Source organism: Drosophila sulfurigaster, chromosome 3 (genome assembly GCF_023558435.1).
Source record: "Drosophila sulfurigaster albostrigata strain 15112-1811.04 chromosome 3, ASM2355843v2, whole genome shotgun sequence".
NCBI classification, from domain to species: Eukaryota; Metazoa; Arthropoda; class Insecta; order Diptera; family Drosophilidae; genus Drosophila; species Drosophila sulfurigaster.
This window is the reverse complement of record NC_084883.1, coordinates 37810276-37830179: the sequence shown is the minus strand read 5'-3', so window position 1 is coordinate 37830179 and position 19904 is coordinate 37810276. Positions and strand designations below refer to the sequence as shown.

The 19904-nt window shown below is 41.6% G+C and overlaps 3 protein-coding genes across 3 annotated transcripts; 2 read left to right on the top strand and 1 right to left on the bottom strand.

Moving 5' to 3' along the window:
• Positions 1–216: 216 nt before the first annotated feature.
• Positions 217–6861, top strand: LOC133845914 (LIM homeobox transcription factor 1-alpha). Its single transcript, XM_062280574.1, has 3 exons — positions 217–1054; positions 5219–6106; positions 6169–6861. The coding sequence occupies exons 1-3, from the start codon at positions 436–438 to the stop codon at positions 6420–6422; spliced, it is 1761 nt and encodes a 586-aa protein (XP_062136558.1). The 5' UTR covers positions 217–435; the 3' UTR covers positions 6423–6861.
• Positions 6862–7405: 544 nt separating this feature from the next.
• Positions 7406–8179, top strand: LOC133845915 (U6 snRNA-associated Sm-like protein LSm2). Its single transcript, XM_062280576.1, has 3 exons — positions 7406–7556; positions 7617–7684; positions 7765–8179. The coding sequence occupies exons 1-3, from the start codon at positions 7554–7556 to the stop codon at positions 7979–7981; spliced, it is 288 nt and encodes a 95-aa protein (XP_062136560.1). The 5' UTR covers positions 7406–7553; the 3' UTR covers positions 7982–8179.
• Positions 8180–9580: 1401 nt separating this feature from the next.
• On the bottom strand, positions 9581–19844 carry LOC133845913 (gonadotropin-releasing hormone receptor). The gene is made up of 6 exons (XM_062280573.1): positions 18982–19844; positions 13550–13700; positions 12440–12472; positions 12127–12335; positions 11009–11160; positions 9581–10927 (listed from the first exon to the last, which is right to left on the bottom strand). Exons 1-6 carry the CDS (start codon positions 19834–19836, stop codon positions 10474–10476), a joined length of 1854 nt encoding a protein of 617 aa, XP_062136557.1. The 5' UTR covers positions 19837–19844; the 3' UTR covers positions 9581–10473.
• Between the last annotated feature and the right edge of the window lie 60 nt (positions 19845–19904).

Here is a 19904-nt window from a genome sequence, read left to right as displayed (position 1 = left end):
TGGGAAATTTTGTCATTCAATTGACGCGTTGTTGTTGCCGTTTGCTTTTGTAAACATGCGCAGGCGCAGTGCACACAAAGGGTGAGTGAAAGAGTACACATATCGTATGTGTATGGGCTTGTGTGTGTGTGTGTGTGTGCGGGGGTACATTTCGAGACTGGGACTTTTTTTGTGTGCTTGCCTGGCAGTCGAGGCAAAGTGAAATGCTTTGATTTCGCTGATTGTTCGATCACACGCAAACTGACAGCGGACTCAGCTGGTTGTCAGCGCGCTTTGAAATCAATTCCCTTAAAAACAAAACCGAAATCGTCTTTAAAATCGTGCTCGTCATTTTTGTATATCGTAACGTGTTTAAGCGTGAATATTTGAACAAAAAGCTAAATAAACTGAACTCGACGCAAACAGTGAAATTGTGCCTAAAATTGTGTCAATACAATGTTGGAGTTTTATCCAATGCCCACGAACCTGAATCAAGTCGGTAGCAGTTTGTACTCGCTGCAACAGAATCATGGCGGTGCACGTTTCCTGGACAGTCCGAGTGCAACGGGCGCCAATGTAAACAGCAACATGACATCCGCCTGCTTGTCCAACAGCAATCACAATAATAACAACAGCAACAGCAACATTGCCGGAAACAACAATTCGATAGCAACAGCTTCATTAACGGCTGCTGTAATTTCCTCGCAGCAGCAGCAGCAGCAACAACATCAACACGCGGTCTCGCCAGCGCCAATTAACAGCTGCCCAACGCCCACAGGTCATAGTCTGAGTCTCAGTCACAATCACAGTCTCAGTCCCAGCAACAACAACAATAACAACAGCAACAGCAACAAGAACCAAAACTCTGCCTGCAACACATTAACAGCTGCTGCTGCCGCAGGAACGGCAACAGCAGCAGTCTCTGCCCCAACATCATCAACAGCAGCATCAGCAGCAGCATCGGCAGCGGCGCCTGGAGTTGGAGCCACGGCAACGACGGCGACAGCGACGTCAGCATCGGCTTCGGCATCAGCATCGGCATCGAAATTGTCTGCTGATTGCAGTGGACGCACAGGTATGTTCCAAAAGTATTTTGCACCGGCAGTTGAGGCATTTACCGGCTACACACTTCGCTCCCCTCTCGCCGCCCTCGCTCCCACTGCTTGCCTTTCCTTTCCTTTCCGTTTCTGGGGCTTCCACGTTTTTCGTTTTTGGCATAGTTGTGTGTGCGTGCGGCCTGCGACGTCCGTAGTCCTTACCGTGAATTGAGAGGGGCCGGGGGAAAGGCACATCGCCAGGACTTACGGCTAGTTTGCATCGTGTTGCTGCCCCCTTAAAGTTGGCCCAAATTATTTTTGCAATTTGCGTGTGATATTCTAGGTTTTGGGGCTTCATGCCGAATTTACCGCTAATGTGGCAAGCTACCTTCGCTTCTGCTGCTTTAATTTCGCTGCGGGGCACTCAACAGTGCAATGTTTCTTGAGCTGAATATTTTGATAATGACTTGAGGCAATTGTGACTTGATTTGCGTGACAGAAGTTGATAAATATTTGTTTATAAATAATAGATAGTTATCCGAATTGAATTTCGAGTTTTGTTTAATTGCAAGGCAATACTTTAAGAGTGATCGATGTTATTGATTTGTTGCACTATACTTGCATTCAATTGAATTGCTAATATTTGGAGTAAACTATTTCAGAAAAATGTAGATGACACCTTTACACGTTTTTTTACGTATTTTTTTTAAACAACTAAGGAACTTTAAACATTTCAAAATTTCACCACCAAAAATTAAAGATTACGCATTACTAATTACAAGTTTTATTAATATTTGTAAAGAAATAAAAATAGGATATTATATTATATTTTTATTAAAGTTCAATTTTAAAATATAAATAAAATATAAGATTTTTGTGTTATTACAAATATTTGATTATAAAATATATTATTTAATTTTATTACAAAAAAATAATTGATAATTTTTAGGCCACTATTAATACCATAAATATACATAGTTTACAAGGCTCGTTGTGATGCTCATTATACTTATTGTTCAACATATATAAAATTAATATCAGTCAATTTTACAATTTTTAATTTTTGAATTTTTTAACTGCTATTCCGAATTTGTTTTCTCGATATAATATTTTTTTTTTCAATATATCGAACAATTGCATTTTTTTTTATATCATAAATATTTAATTCTATTTTCTTCAAGTATTTCGCTGAATATGTTATCAAAATTTTTCTTTTTACCTCAAAGTTTTGACAACTGATTTGTTTTGCTTATGGCAAATAAACTGATGCCTTAAAATAAACAACAATTATGATGTACGCAATTTGTTCGACTTTTGCAGAGAGCATGAAATTAATGCCAGAAACTGTGGCCAAAAAGTCGACCAAATAAATTTCAATTGATTTGCAGTCGAATAAGCTCAGTATAAATTATGGAAATTTTGCCGACGGAAAGGCAGAAGAATCGAGTACTCACATTTGCATTCGTAAACGCACTCTCGCATTCGCATGAATAGTATTTGGCCAAAAATATGAACACAAGTTGACCACAAAATAATTTTGACAATGAACCCAACTGGCACACCAATAAAAGGCGATTAAAGGCAGGCAAAAGAGCAAAGCAGTCAACACACACATACACGCCCGCACACACCCACACACCAACACACACTCATACACCCTCACTCAGACTGCATGCAGCCGGAAAGTAGGCAACGGTTTTTAGCAGCTGCAACGAAAGTGTTGCTAGCAAACTTTACGAAATTTCTGGCCAAAATGCAAAGTGTGCAAACAATGTGTGATGCATATGCGAACCCGGAGCCCAGAACCCAGTTACCCGAGCCCCAAACCCCGCACCCCGAACTGGGGCGAGCTCTGTCAAGCACGCAAATATTTCGCCACACTCCCACACACACACGCAGAACAACCACAGGTTGAGCGCTTTGGAAGTGAAGCTTTATAGCTCTCGCTCGCTTGCTGTATTTGCATATGAAATATCTATTAATGGCCAAAATGGCAGCAAATAGTTTCCGTTTCCTTTGCAGTTTCAGTTTTAGTTTGAGTTTGGTTAGAGCTAGCATTTATCGTCTCAGCTTGCCAATCACTTTACTTGAGTATGATTTGAATTTGAATTTGAATTCGAATTCAACGCCAAAATCCAAAAAGTCAAACTGCAAATAAGGAATTTTGAAGGCATTGCAGTCGGGAAATGAACACACTCAGGAAATCTCACACACACACAGTTTTCTCTGCTAAATTTGTGCGTTGTATGTGTGTAATAAATATTTAGTTAGACAGTCAATCGAAGGTGAAACTGTGCATGTGCCATATGCAATGCTATATTGTCACTTTCGCCTTTAAATTGCGTCCATCGCGTCGACATCGTCGCTGTAATTAAAGCCTTCCCATCACGATTCTGTCATCTCTCTGAAATCTCCGTGGCAGCACAGAGCAGGGAGTGGAGCGAGGGGGAGGAAGATGGAGAGGGTCTGAAATTTATGCCACAACTTTTTCGGCTGCCTGTCAATTTATCTTCATAGACCTGCGCTTGCCTGTCAATGTGTCAATAAATGCGCTATAAAGCGTGGGATGTCGTGTTGAGGTGTTTCGCGGTGAAGGGAGTGCTGAATAATGCTGCTAATCAGAGAGAGCGTCGTCGTCGTCCATTGATAAGCACACGATAAGGCGTTGTATTCTGTTGTGTGTTGATAACAGCAGACAGCGCTGTTTTGTCCCATTATCTGGTTGTATTTTATAGTTTGTCCGCGAGAGTTTTATCGAGTCGAGTTTTAGTTGATTTTGGAATTATCTGCTGTTTAATCGGACTATTTGACGATTTTTTGTCGTGACTGACATGAGTGTGTGTGCCGCCGCACTTGTTGTGTTCAGTTTGCCATTCAACATTGTTGTTTTTGTTTTTTTTTCACCTGATTATCAATCAGCACACACTTCTGTGCAACGACTTCTGTGTTATTTGGTTGCTGCTGAATTGAATTCGAGCAAAACGAGCAAAACAACGCAAATACATATTTCAAAATTATCACACTCCAACTGCGCAAGCTGATTCACACTCACTCACACCCTTCTCTGACTTTGTCCTTTTGTGTGGAGCGTTGCCAATGGCTGCAGCAAAATAGACAACAAAAAAAGAGTCTTCATAAAACTGCAGCCCCAATGCCATAAATTTCGATTAGATTACACAAAGCGTAGTGTAAATGGATAGCAGCAAACGCTTTGATACTGTGCCACAATAACGCATTCACAATAGACGCAGGACACCGGACAATGCAACTACAACTAAAAAACCCAAAAAAATATGGCTGCTATTTCAACTTCAAAACAAGACTTATCAAATGATCCTTAGACCCCCGCACAGCAAAAAACTGTTAGCTGCAATGCGATTGCAGTCTGCAATACACCAACACACTGCCAACACACTCACACACACACTCAAACAGAACACGCAAGCTTAGCTTTGCTTTTTTGTAGCATACTTTTTGGGGCGCATCGCGCAACGCGTTGATGTTGATGCTGCTGCTGCCATTGTCAACTTTTACGCTGCACTGGCTTAACACACATAGAGCCAGCAGCTTTTAGCCACGCCCACACACATACTGACGCCCATGAACAGCACTTTGTGTATGGGGTTTAAGCTGTTTCGCTTAGCTCTAACGGCAGTCAGCGCGACTCCCTCGCTATTGTGGCAGCCATAAATCATGTACATTTTTCTGCCAGCAGTCATATAACGACTCACTTCTCACTCCCCCTCGTCTTTCTCCTTCCCCAGAAAACCGGCAGCAGTCATTTTTCAGTTGCTGCCAACCAATTCTCATCGTCGTCGTGGTCGTCATATATATTTTTTATGTTTACTGCAGCTTTTGCCCATATTTTCGGGGTACTACTTTTTATGACTGCTTTACAAAACTCTTCAGCGAATATGTGTGTGTTGTATGTCTGTGTGTATGTTGGAGTGTGGAGTGGAGTGTGTGCAGAGATTAGTCGAGCAGTCAGTCAGTCTGGCACTGCGAACTTTACGTTTCAATTACGCATCAAGGAGCTATCAATACAAGCTGTTACACACGGCGACAGATAATTTCGTAAGCGCTGTGGCAAAAACAGAGACAGACAACAAGAACAACAACAACAACAGATTTTGCGACTCTTCACACATGCCACACATGTTGCAACGTTTACTAATCCATTCTCTTTTCCTCTTTTTTTTTAGAAGTGGGCCACATCAAGTGCGAGAAGAACTATGAGCTGTGCGAGGGTTGCGGACAGAAGATCCATGATCGCTATCTGATGAATGTGGGCGATGCCAATTGGCATGAACAATGCCTAGCCTGCTGCTATTGTGGCATGCAACTGCATCACACGTGCTACGTACGCAACTCAAAGCTCTATTGCAAACTGGACTACGATCGACTGTTTGGTGTCAAATGCGCCGCCTGCTGTCATGCCATTTTGCCCCAGGAGCTGGTCATGCGTCCCATACCCAACTACGTATTCCATTTGCCCTGCTTCGTTTGCTACGCTTGCCGATTGCCGCTGCAGAAGGGCGAGCAGTTCATGCTGCGCGATGGGCAGCTCTTCTGCTTTCGCCATGACCTCGAGAAGGAGATGTTTCTAGCGGCAGCTGCGGCACAGCATTGCGGCTTTGTGGGTCTGGATGAGGAGGATTTGCTTCGGCCACGCGATGGGAGACGTGGTCCCAAGCGACCACGCACCATTCTGACATCGCAGCAGCGCAAACAGTTCAAGGCCTCGTTTGATCAGTCACCGAAGCCGTGTCGCAAGGTACGCGAGGCGCTGGCCAAGGACACGGGATTGTCGGTGCGTGTGGTGCAGGTTTGGTTCCAAAATCAACGGGCTAAGATGAAGAAGATACAGCGCAAGGCGAAGCAGAATGGCAGCTCATCCGGTGCATCGGGCAATGGACGTAGCGGCAATGGCAATGGCAGCGCAAGTGCCTCCGATGACAAGGATGCCAGCGAGAAGGAAGAGAAGTGCGTCAAGCAGGAGCATGGCGTAGACAATGTGAGCTTCTTGGGCGGCATGGACAGCGCCTTTGCCAGTCAGCCGCTGAATCCCAACTTGCCCTTCTCACCCGATGGTAAGTACTAAAGACTGCACTCTTTCTTTATGCAGAAACTAATTCTTCTTCTCTTTTTCTAGACTATCCAGCCAATTCGAATGACAGTTTCTGCAGCTCAGATCTATCGCTCGATGGAAGCAACTTTGATCAGCTGGATGATGATGCCGACTCGTTGTCGCTGAACAATTTGGAACTGCAATCGACCAGCTCGTCGGGAAATCACAATCAACACTCGAATCCGCACGATATGCTGGCCAATCTGAACACGAGCCTTATCAATCCCATCGACAAGCTGTATCTCATGCAGAACTCGTACTTTAGCTCCGATCATTAAACAGCAGCACATTGCATTTCTTTGCTGGCATCGGCATCTCGTAGTCTATACGAATTTATTAGTGTTTAGAGCGTCGCAACGTCAGTTTGAACGGTTTGAATATTCGGCAAACACGCAACATCAAAAGTTGAGCGATTTTAAGAACAAGAAAACAAAAAAAAACCAAAAACCAAAAAAAATATATATATAAAATGTGATTTTTAAGCTAAACGAAGTTTTTAAGGGAATTCGCATTACGTGCATTAGCTCGATATAAACGAGACGTAATGCACACACAGTATGTACGAGATATATTGTTAGTTTGAACTGAGTAAGTAGCACTACCCAAAGGTTAAATCCACATGAGCCTATGTTTGTATATAGTTTTAGACCCAAAACAATTGTTATAAAAATGTAACTTAAATTAAAAAAGAAAAAACAGTCATTAAATTATGTATTAGCAAGTGCATTTCTTGTGTGTTTTACTGAGAGGGGTTAAAAAATGGATATAAGCCGCCACTCTTTATGGTCGAAATATCTCCCTTCCACTCATGATCAATAAAATGAATTAGGGATTCGATATTAATATCTCAAAGCTTTTCCGAAAGCTGTAAGTTAAAACCTGTGCCACACGTTCACAATTTTAATGGCATATTGCTTTATTGGCTGCGGCTTTATGGAGAATGTCAAATTGCAGCAGTAATTTTCAAATTTAAATTAGACAATTTCACCATAGTCGCAAAATTGCGCGCAGCCAACCTCACGTGTGGTGAATTCTGCGATAGTTGCTATCTACCTAACAACAGATGGCGCCATATTGCTCCTCACAAGCAGTCGTGAATTATCCAACAACGTTCTTTCGCTGCAGCCCTGGTATAATTTTAAACGCACAAAACAGCTGATTTAATATTGTGTAGCCCTCAAAATTATAACATTACATTGTAAAGTTTTTTTGCCTAAATATTATTGCAGTTTACAGATTAATAGTTTTTCATTCATACGAAAGGCAAAATTGCAAATAGCAATAGATTGGTATATTTTTTGCGCAGTGACATGGTATATTTTAAAATTCATCATGTGGTCACACTGTCTAGAGTTGCAGCTCAAGAAATAAACAATTTTAATGAAACAGTAGGAAACTTTTGATTTGTGATGGTAAGCAAGCAATAAATAAACCAAACTGGTGTTTCATATCTAATTGTGGTTACCTTGCAGCTCTTTTATTCATTCTTCAAATCCCTCGTGGGCAAGGAAGTCGTGGTTGAGTTGAAAAATGACCTCAGGTGAGTGCGTGCGACGCTTTTGGCGCGTGCTAAAGCCGGGAAATCTACAATTACAATGTAAACGTTTACAATTCTTGCAGCATTTGCGGCACTCTGCACTCGGTGGACCAGTATCTCAACATTAAGCTGACAGACATCAGTGTCACAGATCCAGACAAATATCCGCATATGCTGAGCGTCAAGAATTGCTTCATTCGCGGCTCTGTGGTGAGATATGTGCAGCTGCCCGGCGACGAGGTGGATACGCAACTACTGCAAGATGCGGCGCGCAAGGAAGCCGTGGTGAGCACGAGATAGTGATGAAGTTGGATGAAGTGATGAAATGGACTCCTCGTCAACGCATTTTTAATGTAATTTAAGCCGAATTCCAAAACGTACGTTCATGAAATAATGTTTACACTTAGCAATGTAGTAGTACAATATGTAAACTACGTCTAAGTGAACCAATCTGTTAAAGCCAGCCAAGAAAATTCGATTGAAAAGATGAAAATCAAATGAGAGCTTTTTGTATAATTGAAGCAAATGCAATCCATTTATCATTGGACGTATTACGGCTCATAAATTTCTGATGAGTCACTATGGACAGCCATAAGCAAAAGGAGCCAAAGGAGCTACATATGATGTCTGCATGTCTATTTTTATGTTTTTGTTTTGATGCGATGCCAAATCATTATAGGTCTACGCTTGAATGGCATTAATCGTTTGTGAATGCTACTTATCATAAAAGGCGGTCGTCGACTAATGGAAGCAACAACAAAATCAAATGTATATAGGTCAAAGGCACTGTTAGAGTCACATACACATAAATTATTGTAGCAGGGAATAGTTGAGGACTTTCGAGACGTCTATGAAGCGATTCTATTTATATGCCGCAGATTTTTATTATTATTACATTTGATCAGCAGCATTCCCGCTGTCAGTTTCAGTTACACGTCGTTGAACAGGCAGCCAGGACATCAACGACAATAACAACAACAACGACTCCACTTTGACCTCTGGCATTGAATCATCATTAAAACAGGGTAGGCAAGCGGAATACGTTTAATTTTAAGCAATAGCAAGTACAATATGTATTCAAAGTGCTCGTAAAGAGGCTCCTCGAATTTGTTTTGTTGTTTCTCAGCAAAGGACGTGCACCTATGTCAGAGTATTGCATAATAAAAGAGAGACAGCCAGGAATCGAGAGTCGCACATTTAGGCTGAACACTTTATGGCATTTAAATTTAAATTCACGTATTTACAATTGTCAAGGAGGCAGCAGCACTTTCTAAATACCAAAGAAATGCCCATTTTGGGAATTACTTTTGCTGCACAATCATGTGCCCCCAGCCAGCCACCAAAATGATGAACGTGTCACTCAGTTCGCTGGTCGTCTGACTGCGCATAATTGCGACAAGGGGCGGGAGGGGGCGAGAGTAACGATGGGGGCACGAACGTGGTCACTTTTGGGGCAGTTTGAATCGACCTCCTGGCGCGCCTTCAAAACTGCTCGCGAATAAAAAGCGACTTCGGTCAAGTATTAAGCGTCAAGTGTGGCTCGCCCTTCACTCCCCTTGCCTCGTTGGGCCATTCACGTTTTCCATTATTTTGGTAAATTGGTTGCGCAGCAGCCGAACGCAAAACAAAAAATGTGTAGCACATATTTGGGCGCCGTTTTGGGCCTCGTTTTGTTTTGCATTTGAACACGAACTTTGCCAGTTGTAAAAAAATATGTAGCGGTGTCTCTTTTTTGGTCGATGGTGCCGTGCATAAAAAGTATAATGGGCTCGGGGTTTGAGCCATGCCGGATTTACGATGCATAGGCCAATAGGCATTTGTTGACGGTAGTTCATCAACATGTTGAGTTTTGTGCGTGGTGCGTAAAAGTTGCGTCGTAAATTCTACGCTTTTCTCTTCTTTTTTTTGCAATGCTCATTCAGTTTTTATTAAAAAATAAACTATACAAATTTTACAGAGATTATCCTTAAATCTACGAAATATAGTACATACATAGGATGAGTCCAAGCACACACACCCACACAAATACATAAATCTTATATGGTACTTGTGTACGTGTGTATGTGTGGGTGACAAGCAAGCATAGAAGTATTGTGTTGGGTTTGTTAATTATTCATTTATTTACAAATCGTGTACAATTTGGTATTTGAATTGAATTTGAAATTCATTGCAAGTGCCCAAGGCATTTGCTCACGTGTTGTCAACTCGATTTCCTTCTTCATGGACATTCATTTTGGCAAATGGCAAAGTAAGTATACGCAGTGTGTACGGCACACATATTATATTGGGTATAAAAGTTAAGTACGAGTTGCTTAAGTAGGAAGAGGGCGGGATTTACTCAAAGTAATTAACCTGTGTAGATTGCTCTAGATTCTCTGTAATCGGCAATTTTCATTACAATTAGTTTTGCTGCCTACACATACACATATTTAGGATTCAACTGCGATCTATCGCACTACACGTTAAAGTCTAAAAAAAATTACAATTACATTTACAAACTAACACTAAGCACACGAACAGTGTTCTCAAAGACTTAATTCTCAATTAGTTGCACTAATCAAATGTTATGCGCTTCGATGATCTGATCATCGCTTCCCACAAACAATCAAACACAAACGAAAAACAACCTCTTCAATTTTTTAGTGTGTTACCATGTTGGGTGTCTCTACGAGTCCCTGCTGGCGTCGCACTAGTTCCTGGCTCAGGCAGCGGCAGCACGAGCATTCATCCTCTGCCACACGCATCATTGCACCCACTCCTGCCTCGACCGCCACCATCGCCGCCAGCTCTGCTCACACACTCGACACGTGCTCATCGTTGAGTCCCATGCCACCGAGGCCGCCACCGCCGCCACCCGTCATCAGTTTCAGCCCATTGGCCACGCCCACACCGACACCCCCACGCTGACTATCATAGTTGAGCACCAGCGTCGACGGCGGCGGCGTCTGCAACAGCAACTGCTGCTGCTCCCTCAAGCATGCACCCGAGTGCCGAGCCACAATCGCTGCACTGTGATTGGGATGAGGGCTGCGCACCGACGAGCTCTTCCTCATCAGCTGTGGCGTCACCGTGTTGCCCACCTGCAGCAGTCCCACCTGCTCCTTGAACGGTGCACCGCCCGCTCCGTTGCTCGAGCTGCGATAATAGCTCTGCTGGCGAAAGGTTCGCATTTGCCGTGCACTGCCTCCAGCAGCATCCACCTGGGTCACCGCTGTCAGCATCGAGGGAGTGCGTTGCGAGTCACCTCTGCGAAGGATATAAATAGTGGGAGTGTGTGAAGTAATTGTGGTTGTAAAGTGCGCCTCCTCCTGTGTGTGTGTGTACTACCTGTTTAGACTGTAGGCGTTGTTGTTGCCGCCGCCAGTGCCGGATTTGTTGCCCTTGCCGGGGCAGAGATGAAAGGCGCCGTAGATGAGCGGGTTAACGAGGCTGTTCGACATGCCAAAGAAGAAGATGGCATCCTGCAATTCATCGCCCAGCTGCAAGTAATCCAGTAAAATTCAAATTAATTTCAAGTCCTACCCAATATATTTCATTCTCTCTTTCTTTGTGGCTTAGTTTTTGTGTTTTTGTGCCGCAGCTTGAGTCGCCATTTCGTTTCGCTACCTTTTTGTGTGGATTTTCATTATCTGCTAGCAATGGCAATTTCAGGCCTAAAGCTCTCTCTCTGTGCGTAACCAAGTCAACAATGTAATGTGGGTGGATGGAGTGCTGCCATTAATTAAAAAATTGCCATAAGAAATAATTCTTATGTGCTTCCCCACTCACACCCCCAAAAAGAAAAGCGCTTTGACCCGCTAAAATAAACACACAAAAAAAAAGGGAGAAGAAAAGAAAAGATTCCAGCCGTAAAAAGGATTTAGCGAACAGCTGCCAACTGATTCAATTCCCCTTCCTCCTCACTTATCTTCGCTTAGTCGGAGTGTGGGTTAGAGTATATGCTCATTTTACAGCCGACACAAGCCGTAATATTAGACACGTCAAACAAAACAACAAAGGGGAATCACCGAGTTCCCCCACCACGATTCACAGCATGGCGCTGCCTCTGATTGATGTGCTCCTAAAAAAGTTACACCTAAATGTTAAATGTTTCTTTTAACCCCCCTACAGAGGGAGTATTTAAAGTAACTGCGCTGACTAAATATATAACCAAAAGTGAAACTTCAGTTGCACAATTGATATAAGAAACTCGACGAATAGCTTTATCCATTGGATGCGCTTTATGTCTCTCACACGAGGCCAATCTCAGGAACAGGAATGGGAAGCATTAGAGCGAAATCTAGAAGAATAACAACCCTTTTAAATTGGCACTTGCGCCTATGCTGTAAACGACATTGAACGCTCCACGCCCACGCGCATGGGTCTAACGGGCCAAAAGGTCTATGAGCCGTGGTCTAGTAGAAAAACTGGCTGGCTGTGCGCCCACGCAATCTTAGCATACTTGCCCTTTTATCTGGATTCCAGAACATGAAGATAATCATCATGACGTAGTAGGGTGTCCAGCAAATGAGGAACGCTATGATGATGACCACAGAGATGCGCAATGATTTCATTTTTGCCTTGTGTATCAAGCGCTGACGGTTCGTCTGCGTCGGCAGCTGTTTCGTTGTCGAGTAGTTGGCCAGCTTCGAGCCCTGGAACATTTTTTCGCTGCCTGTGAAACACAAGAATAAACAACAACAAAAAATAGAGGCAGAGAGGAATGGTATGTTAACTATGCAGCTGCGTTCCGAGAGCAACGAATTGCTGGAAACTCACTTGAAATGGTGCGGAATGTTGACATGTAGGTGCCTGAAATATTTAAATTAGCTTGCATTAGTAAACATAACATAGTTCGAGGATGCACAATATAAACCCACACTTGATTAAGGGTAGACAATGTATATTAAATTAGTCTATATATGAATTTCATGATGCATAATTCCAACACAATTATAAAGTGACAACCTACTATTATTGTCAAATAATAAATAATTCATTTATTTATGGCTTTAATGGAAGTCAAAAAGAGTTTTTTTCTGACTCTTGATTTAAAATTGAATACTATGGCAATTTTAACTTAAATTAAATAAACGTATTTAATAAATATCTAGTAAAAAGGAATCAGTAAATTTAGATTTAAATGTAGTCAAAACATCTATAAAGAATTTCTAATTTAAGTTAGACATTTGGATATAGTTCTTCGAAAGTTGTTAAAGTTATCAATTACTTATTTATTTGTTCTTTATGGATGTAGCTAAAAACAAATGAATAAAAACATTTTAATTTGCAAGTAAAAAGTATTTCTAAATGAAATTAAGCATTTGTAATTATTTCTTCAAGAGGTCAAAACTTTGTATTTTAAGAGTTTTGTTTTCTTTTTTACATAGTTTTAAAATTTAAAATTCTAAATAAAAGCAAATGAATAAGTGAATTAAAAAGTTCTGCAAAAAAAGTTAAGGAGGATTTTTTAATTAAATTCTTCATATGTAATAATTTCTTCAAGAGTTGAAAGATACATTCATTAAAGAAATTCGTTATTTATTTCATCTTTTATGATGGGTTAACAAAGTAAAATAACATAAAAACAAGTGAACCAGTAAACTTAAAACAATACTACAAGAAATGTCCAAACTATTTCTGGGTTTGATTATATATTTATAATGTTTTCATTAAGAGCTCAGAGTTATGTTCTTTTAAGTAATTAAAATCTATTATTTGTAAGTTGTTTTTTTAGATGCAGTTACCCCAGCTTATGCTCTTTTTAGTGCCAACTACTAAATCTACATTTCAGTCCCACAATAAGCAAGGTTAGTTTTATTTTTAGAGCCAGAAGCTTTTATACGCTTGGTCACCTCTTAGCTCAGTTTAGTATGCAAAAGAACTTACCAAAGAGTATGCAAAGGGGCAGCAGGAAGGTGAAGACGAGCGTGAACGTGGCATACATCTGCTCCTGCCAGTCTGCGGTGTAGAATCCGTGAGTCACACACTGATAGAACTCCTCGACGAATGGACCGCGTGCCACATGGAAAATAAAGAACTGCGGGTGCAAAGATGTGTGTGAGAAAGAGAGAAGGAAATGGGAGAAAGCGTTAAAAGGATGACACAAGCAGTTTGATTAAATTCGTTTACAAACATGTGAGCGAGTATTTGATTGAATATGTTTATCAGTTCCGCTGAATGGCCCAACAAACGAGTCAAAGGAAACCAATGTTTAAACTTGCGTTTTCCCCATCTACAGACTTGAATGTATCTCCGGATGAATGTGTGTGAATGAATGAATGTTCGAGTGTGTGTGAGTGCTGGCTTGATTATTGATTGTAATCACAGTTGCCAGCTCTGCAGCTTGGCAACAATCTTGAAATGCTTTGTTGTTGCTACGTTGAAAGTTTCCATTAGGCAAGCGAATTTCTCATTTGCAATTGCAAATTCTTTTTAAGTCGAGCAAAGTGCATCGAATACACACATTACCTGCTGCTCTTTATTAGCCACAATCTGCACTTAATCCACTGGAAATAAGCGGATTTTTATTCCGACATATCTTCCACATTGCAGCAACGCATTAAAATTCTTCGAGTTATATCCCAGCACGATGTCGATAAATCTAGCTAAAGTGCTGCTGTGGTCATAATCAAAGTCGTCGTCGTCGTCGTCCTTGTTGACCCCTCGAGGAACAGTTGTGATTATAACTAATACATTAAAAGTCCTTTCATTTGCACATTTTATGAGTTTTTCTCGGTCTCAGTCTCGGTCGCCCACTTTTGGGGGCCACTGTGTGTGTCAACAGATGGCGCGACTCGAAAGACATCTGAAATGCTTGGCTGAGCGCAAAGTAGTAAAACTAAAGCACTAAAATGGAGAAGAACGAGGGCCACGAATAACCCCACAACGTGTTAAGACTGATTTTTATTAATTTCTCACATTTATAACTTCCGAGCAATTGAATTGTTACTGTACTGCTCGTAAGGAGAAACAAATAAAAAAAACTACGCTACACAGCAAAATAGGGTAAATACAACGAAATAATTCAGAATATCATGTTAGCGAACTTTAATTAAGCTTAACTACGAATAAGAAAGAGGAAATCGATTTGGCACCAACACATTTTCAATCATGAACAATCTTCATCAATAGTACTACAAGAATTTTTGTGAAAAATGAAATATGTCAGACTTCATTCAAACTTGTGCACTTATCAGAACAATTTGTCAAGTTTATATCCTCAATCCGACAATAAGTATGTTCATCTACATGTGCGTATGAATATGTATGTGTGTGTATGAGTGTGTGTCTGTGTGTGCGTAATAATGTGAGCATGTTTATGCCAAAAGTGAAAGTGTCCCAATAAAAGGAAATGCTTTCGAATTTCACTTTTAACATAGAACGTAAAATGTGAAAAAGAATTTCGGTTTGCCACCAGCAGCACCAGCCACATGCCTCAAAAAGAGAGAGAGAAAAATACTGTTGCATAGTGTAATATAAACGTACAAATGCCAAGAAACAGAAGGAGAACAAAGAGTGGAAGAGACGAAGAGAAGAAGTCACATTGGGACGGGATCAACATTTGTTGTTTATTGCCAAAGGAAGTAAATTTTCATTTTGTTTTATTATTTGAGACGCGTGAAATGGAGAACAGGCTGCGACACACAGCAACAGCAACAGCAGCAGCGGCAGCATGGCGCACCATGTGAGGCAGCAGCAGCAGGACGAGTATATTGAATTTGATACGATGGCTATTGATTATCGACAAGGCGACGGCGACGACTGAAGAGTGCTTCAGTGCTCAAGCAAAAATGTGCGGCAAATATTGCGAATGAAGTTTTCGAATTATGCAATCGCTTCGCATCACATCGCAGCGATGGCATCAAATGGCAACCAATAGCATACCATCCCATGAAGTTGAAGCGACTCAAGTGTCACGTTTAAATGCCGCATGAGTTTTATGTGGCATATTCGATAAAACCAAATGAACAAAGTATCACCTTGGGGCCACAGACACACGCCGCCGCAACAACAACATTGTGAGGACTCTCAACTTGGGCTGTCAGGTTGCAAAACAAAACGAGCTGTTAGCTGCGACATAATTGCAAAAAGGTCCTTTAATTGGCGCTGACATTCTCACTTTCGAAACTTATTGCGCTGTAATTAAGTGAACGGAAAAGTAAAAGAACGAAAAAGTGCACTTAGTTGTTAAAGACTTAAGTCTCACAGCTCTTTTCCGAGTAGCGCGCAATCAAAGTATGCTTGAAAGCAGGATTAAAAATCAACAAAGTATAGAAAGTGTGGCTTAAAAAACTTGCATTTCAACCAGACTTCACTTTCATAATTTCGTTGGAAACTATATTACGTATACGCAATTTTGATTGTTAGGGCAAGTTTCTGATTGCAAGTCCCAGAATTTAGTAAACTTTCTAGAGCTGGGCAAATGAAAGGAACTCTTGCAATTGGCAGCCAATTGTGCTGGCTGACAGCCATGCAATTTTGTAAGTTACATGCAGCAGTGCACCCGGTGCTATATTCAAGTACAGTTGATTAAAGAGCTGCTTAAAGCGATTTGAAGCGATTTGAAGGTGTAATTATGATAGACGGAATAAGCCACATTTGCTGGTGGTAAGCATAAACTAATTATCTTAGAAAGTTGCACATCTGAAATTGAAGCTGGAATTGACAGCGCTGATTCCTGCAAATATAGCTAATAGTTATCCGTGTCTGCTTTAATTGGAAAGGGCTTAAGCAAAGATTTTTATCAGTCACAATACCAGGAATTACAGCGCTCGCTATAAAAAGTGAGCAATCGAATATGTAAAGGGTCAGCGTCCAATTTGTAAAACCCAAACAACACACTCCAATCAAAAGAATTTCTGTACATAGGAACGTGCGCACACTTGTTGAAAAAATATGAATATTTTTGTAAGCCCGTTAGTGATAAAGTTTCGCATGATAAAAAGAACAGTGTGTGGAGCGCGAAAAGTTTCAAAGCTGAAGCAAAGTAAATTGCATATTGCCTGCAAACATATGTATGTATACAAAAGTGTTCATTTAATTTCAATTTATTATTCTTTAAAATTGGATGTAAATATATACGCGGAAAAAAGAACAACGTTAGAAATTTATTTATTTCCTATGATGAAACACACTCTTCTTAACAAACTCATAGCTTAATATAAAAGTAAAATAATATACTTTCTCTGCCATTTTTCACTGCGTTGGAAAAAACGCTTTATCAAAGTCTATTTTTAACAAGTCAAGATAACACCGTAATTATTCTAAATATTTATTTTATTATATAAATAAGTTGACAAGGAAACACGATGCGTGCGAAGCGACGCCACGCTCCCCACATTAACACGCAAGCAACAGCAGCGCAACCTAATTATGCTCGTATGCAAACACAATCATCGCCCATCCTCTTTTTAAGTGAGTGAAGGCGCTGATAAGAGATAAGCAAAGGAGCCGAGTGCTGCCAGGTAAATCTAAACCATGCGCATAATTGCGCAGATTCGCGTAATTAAATGTGCTGAATTATACAAGGAAACGTAGCATACATTTCAGCGCAACTTTTTGCCTTAACTGCTGTACTTAATGCAAGCAATATGCTAATGCAAAAAGGATGGGAAACGAGCTACCCACAGCAACTATTCAAATTGCCGAAAAACTGCAAGCCAGCGAAATATTTTTTTTTTTGTAGGAAGAAAAATGATAAGCTAGTTGCCCAAAGTTGTGCAAATGTGGGAAATGTATCAAAGCAGCCCACATCCCACATTTCAAATCCACATCCATATGCAGATTGCCTGACAGCAACGAACGGAAATCAAAAGAGGAGACAGAAAAGGTTACATTTTGCATAAATTTAACCTTTGCTAACAATGCCGAAGGGAAGCTGTATTGAATACCGCTTAAGAGCTCCCCACAGACACTGAAAGTGCCAAAGAACTCTCTGTCTACACCAAATCAACTTCATACATTCAAATGACAGATAATTTAGTGCTTTAATCTGCAAACTGTCTAATACAATGCATTTGCAATGTATTCATTTCCCATTTATTCAAGTTGTAGTTGTTAACCCTCCCGAGTGTCATCAACCTTGCCACTTCTCAGCTATTCAATCTCAACTACTGTTGACGCAAGCTGCTGTCTTGACTTAATTCAGCTGTTGTAATATTTGACTTTCTATTTTTGAATAACGTGGAAAAATCCCCGAAAATGGTGATGATTAACATAGAGCATAGAAATTGCGTGAATAAAACCAACGGCATTTCATTTAGAGCATCTAGTCAAGTGTAGCAGAGACAAGACAATTGCTGTGTTGTGTAATAATAAATTAAATTGTCAGCCTTTAATGCAGTCAATGGCACTCGGCAAAGTAATCTGTTAATCGCGGTAAGCCGCCGCTCCCTAGGCAGAGACTATTAAAATTGTTTGCTGCTAGGCCATAAATCTGCAGGGCAACTCAATTATATATGTATACAATCGTTTGGACACAAAAACCTACACGGAACACACTTGCACACACACACACAGAAAAACACTCACATAAATAATGCAATAAACGTGTGAAAATAAAGGATTATAGCGGAAAAAAATGGTCAAATGTTGGGTGTTGCCTTTATGATTAAAGATGGCGAGGGCGAATGGCAAAAGGATGCCAAGCAGATAAGCAGCCTCCAGCGGACGAAAGTGGGACATAAGTATACGGTAGTAGAAGAAGAAACTCGCAAAGCCAACTGAGAATGCCTGAAAATATGCCAGGAATATAAATATTTCATGTCTGTCGTCAGCGGCAACATTTACAACTGCTCAAGAACCTCGCTCACTTTCTTCCATTCTCTTTTTTTTTGGTGGACAACCCTTTTGCAGCTACAGAAGTTTATTTGGCGTGCAGATCGCAAAGGTTGGCAAATATCGAATGCTGCGTTTAGTGAGCTCTTATGCAGAAAGCAATCACTTTTAATGCCCGCGCACGCACCGACGCCTTTTTAGGACTATTTACGTGCTGCCACGGGGGCCAAAAGGCCACGCGCCACCAGCCACACGCTACACGCTACAACGCCACAAACCAGCGGGGCAACGGGACAACGGGGCGTATGCGTGTCATAAAGCAAACATATTACGCCAACTGCGGCACGCACGAGGAGCTGGCCCCAGGCATCGACATCCACATCGACATCGGACCGGGTCTTGACTTAATGGCAGGCGACAAATTGTTGCCGAAATTTGGCAACTGTTCAACGTTGGAAAAACAAAGCAATTTGAATTGATTTCACCGTATGCACATCGCACTTTGTGCCACTTTGGCATTAACTAAAGTGCACAGCACTTACCTGAGGCAAACTGAGCACCAGCGAGAGAATGTAAGTGCCCCCTAGCAGACGATGGCAACGCTTTGCCATGTTCAGCGATTTCATCGGATACTTGACAGCAATCCAGCGATCGACGCCAATCAACACGAGCACATAAGTCGATAGATACAAGCTAAACATCTGAAAAAGTTTCACCAGCTTGCAGGTGAGTTCATTGGCCAGCCACTGCACCGTATAGCACCAGGCTGCCTCGCCAATCAGACAGAAGCCCGTGACGAGCACATCGGCAATCGAGAGATGAAACATCAGCGAGTAGATGGCACTCCAGGTGTGCCGTGAGTTGCGACGCGAGATGCGCGTCTTATAGATGTTCCATATGGTCAGCAAGTTGCCTAGCAGCGAGAACAGCGCCATCACGGCCAGCACATAGACCTTGAGCAGACCCGATCGCGACAGCTGTGGGGCATGATCCATCACATGCTCCGGCACCTGCTCAGCAAGCGGCGATGTGTCATGCATTCCGGTAATGTGTTGTCCCAGCGTCGTCGAGCCGTTCAGCTGTGTGTTGGTCATGATGGCAAAAGCAGTCTCGGTGGCTCTGGTTGTTATTGGCACTGACCCACTGGGAGTGGGTGCAGTCACTGCATCGGTGGCTTCGGTGGCCAGCGATAGACCCACGTCCAGCATGTCGAATGTGAAGTTGGCAATTTTGGGAGCAGCTTTCCTAGCGGCCGATGCGAATAGTCGCGTAAAGTTCGCCACTGTGGACCAGCGTGAGTCAGTGTCATTGAACGAGTTGTTCTCCAGCAGCTCCAGTGTGCTGTCATTGCTAGCCAAATTTTGCAGTCCATTGCTGGAATCCTCAAAAGCATCCATTGTTTTGCGATTTGATTGGAAATTTCGTATTTAAGCGTTAGAATTTTGTGTGTGGTTTCGTTTCGTGG

Bases quoted from the DNA above. Each gene is read 5' to 3' on its own strand.
- LOC133845914 (XM_062280574.1), top strand. From the start codon at position 436: ATGTTGGAGTTTTATCCAATGCCCACGAACCTGAATCAAGTCGGTAGC. The intron at 1,055-5,218 runs GTATGTTCCAAA...CTTTTTTTTTAG, and splicing joins TGATTGCAGTGGACGCACAG to AAGTGGGCCACATCAAGTGC. The intron at 6,107-6,168 runs GTAAGTACTAAA...CTCTTTTTCTAG, and splicing joins CTTGCCCTTCTCACCCGATG to ACTATCCAGCCAATTCGAAT.
- LOC133845915 (XM_062280576.1), top strand. The intron at 7,685-7,764 runs GTGAGTGCGTGC...CAATTCTTGCAG, and splicing joins GAGTTGAAAAATGACCTCAG to CATTTGCGGCACTCTGCACT.
- LOC133845913 (XM_062280573.1), bottom strand. From the start codon at position 19,836: ATGGATGCTTTTGAGGATTCCAGCAATGGACTGCAAAATTTGGCTAGC. The intron at 12,473-13,549 runs GTAAGTTCTTTT...TAAATATTTCAG, and splicing joins GCCCCTTTGCATACTCTTTG to GCACCTACATGTCAACATTC. The intron at 10,928-11,008 runs GTAGTACACACA...TATCCTTCGCAG, and splicing joins AACGCCTACAGTCTAAACAG to AGGTGACTCGCAACGCACTC.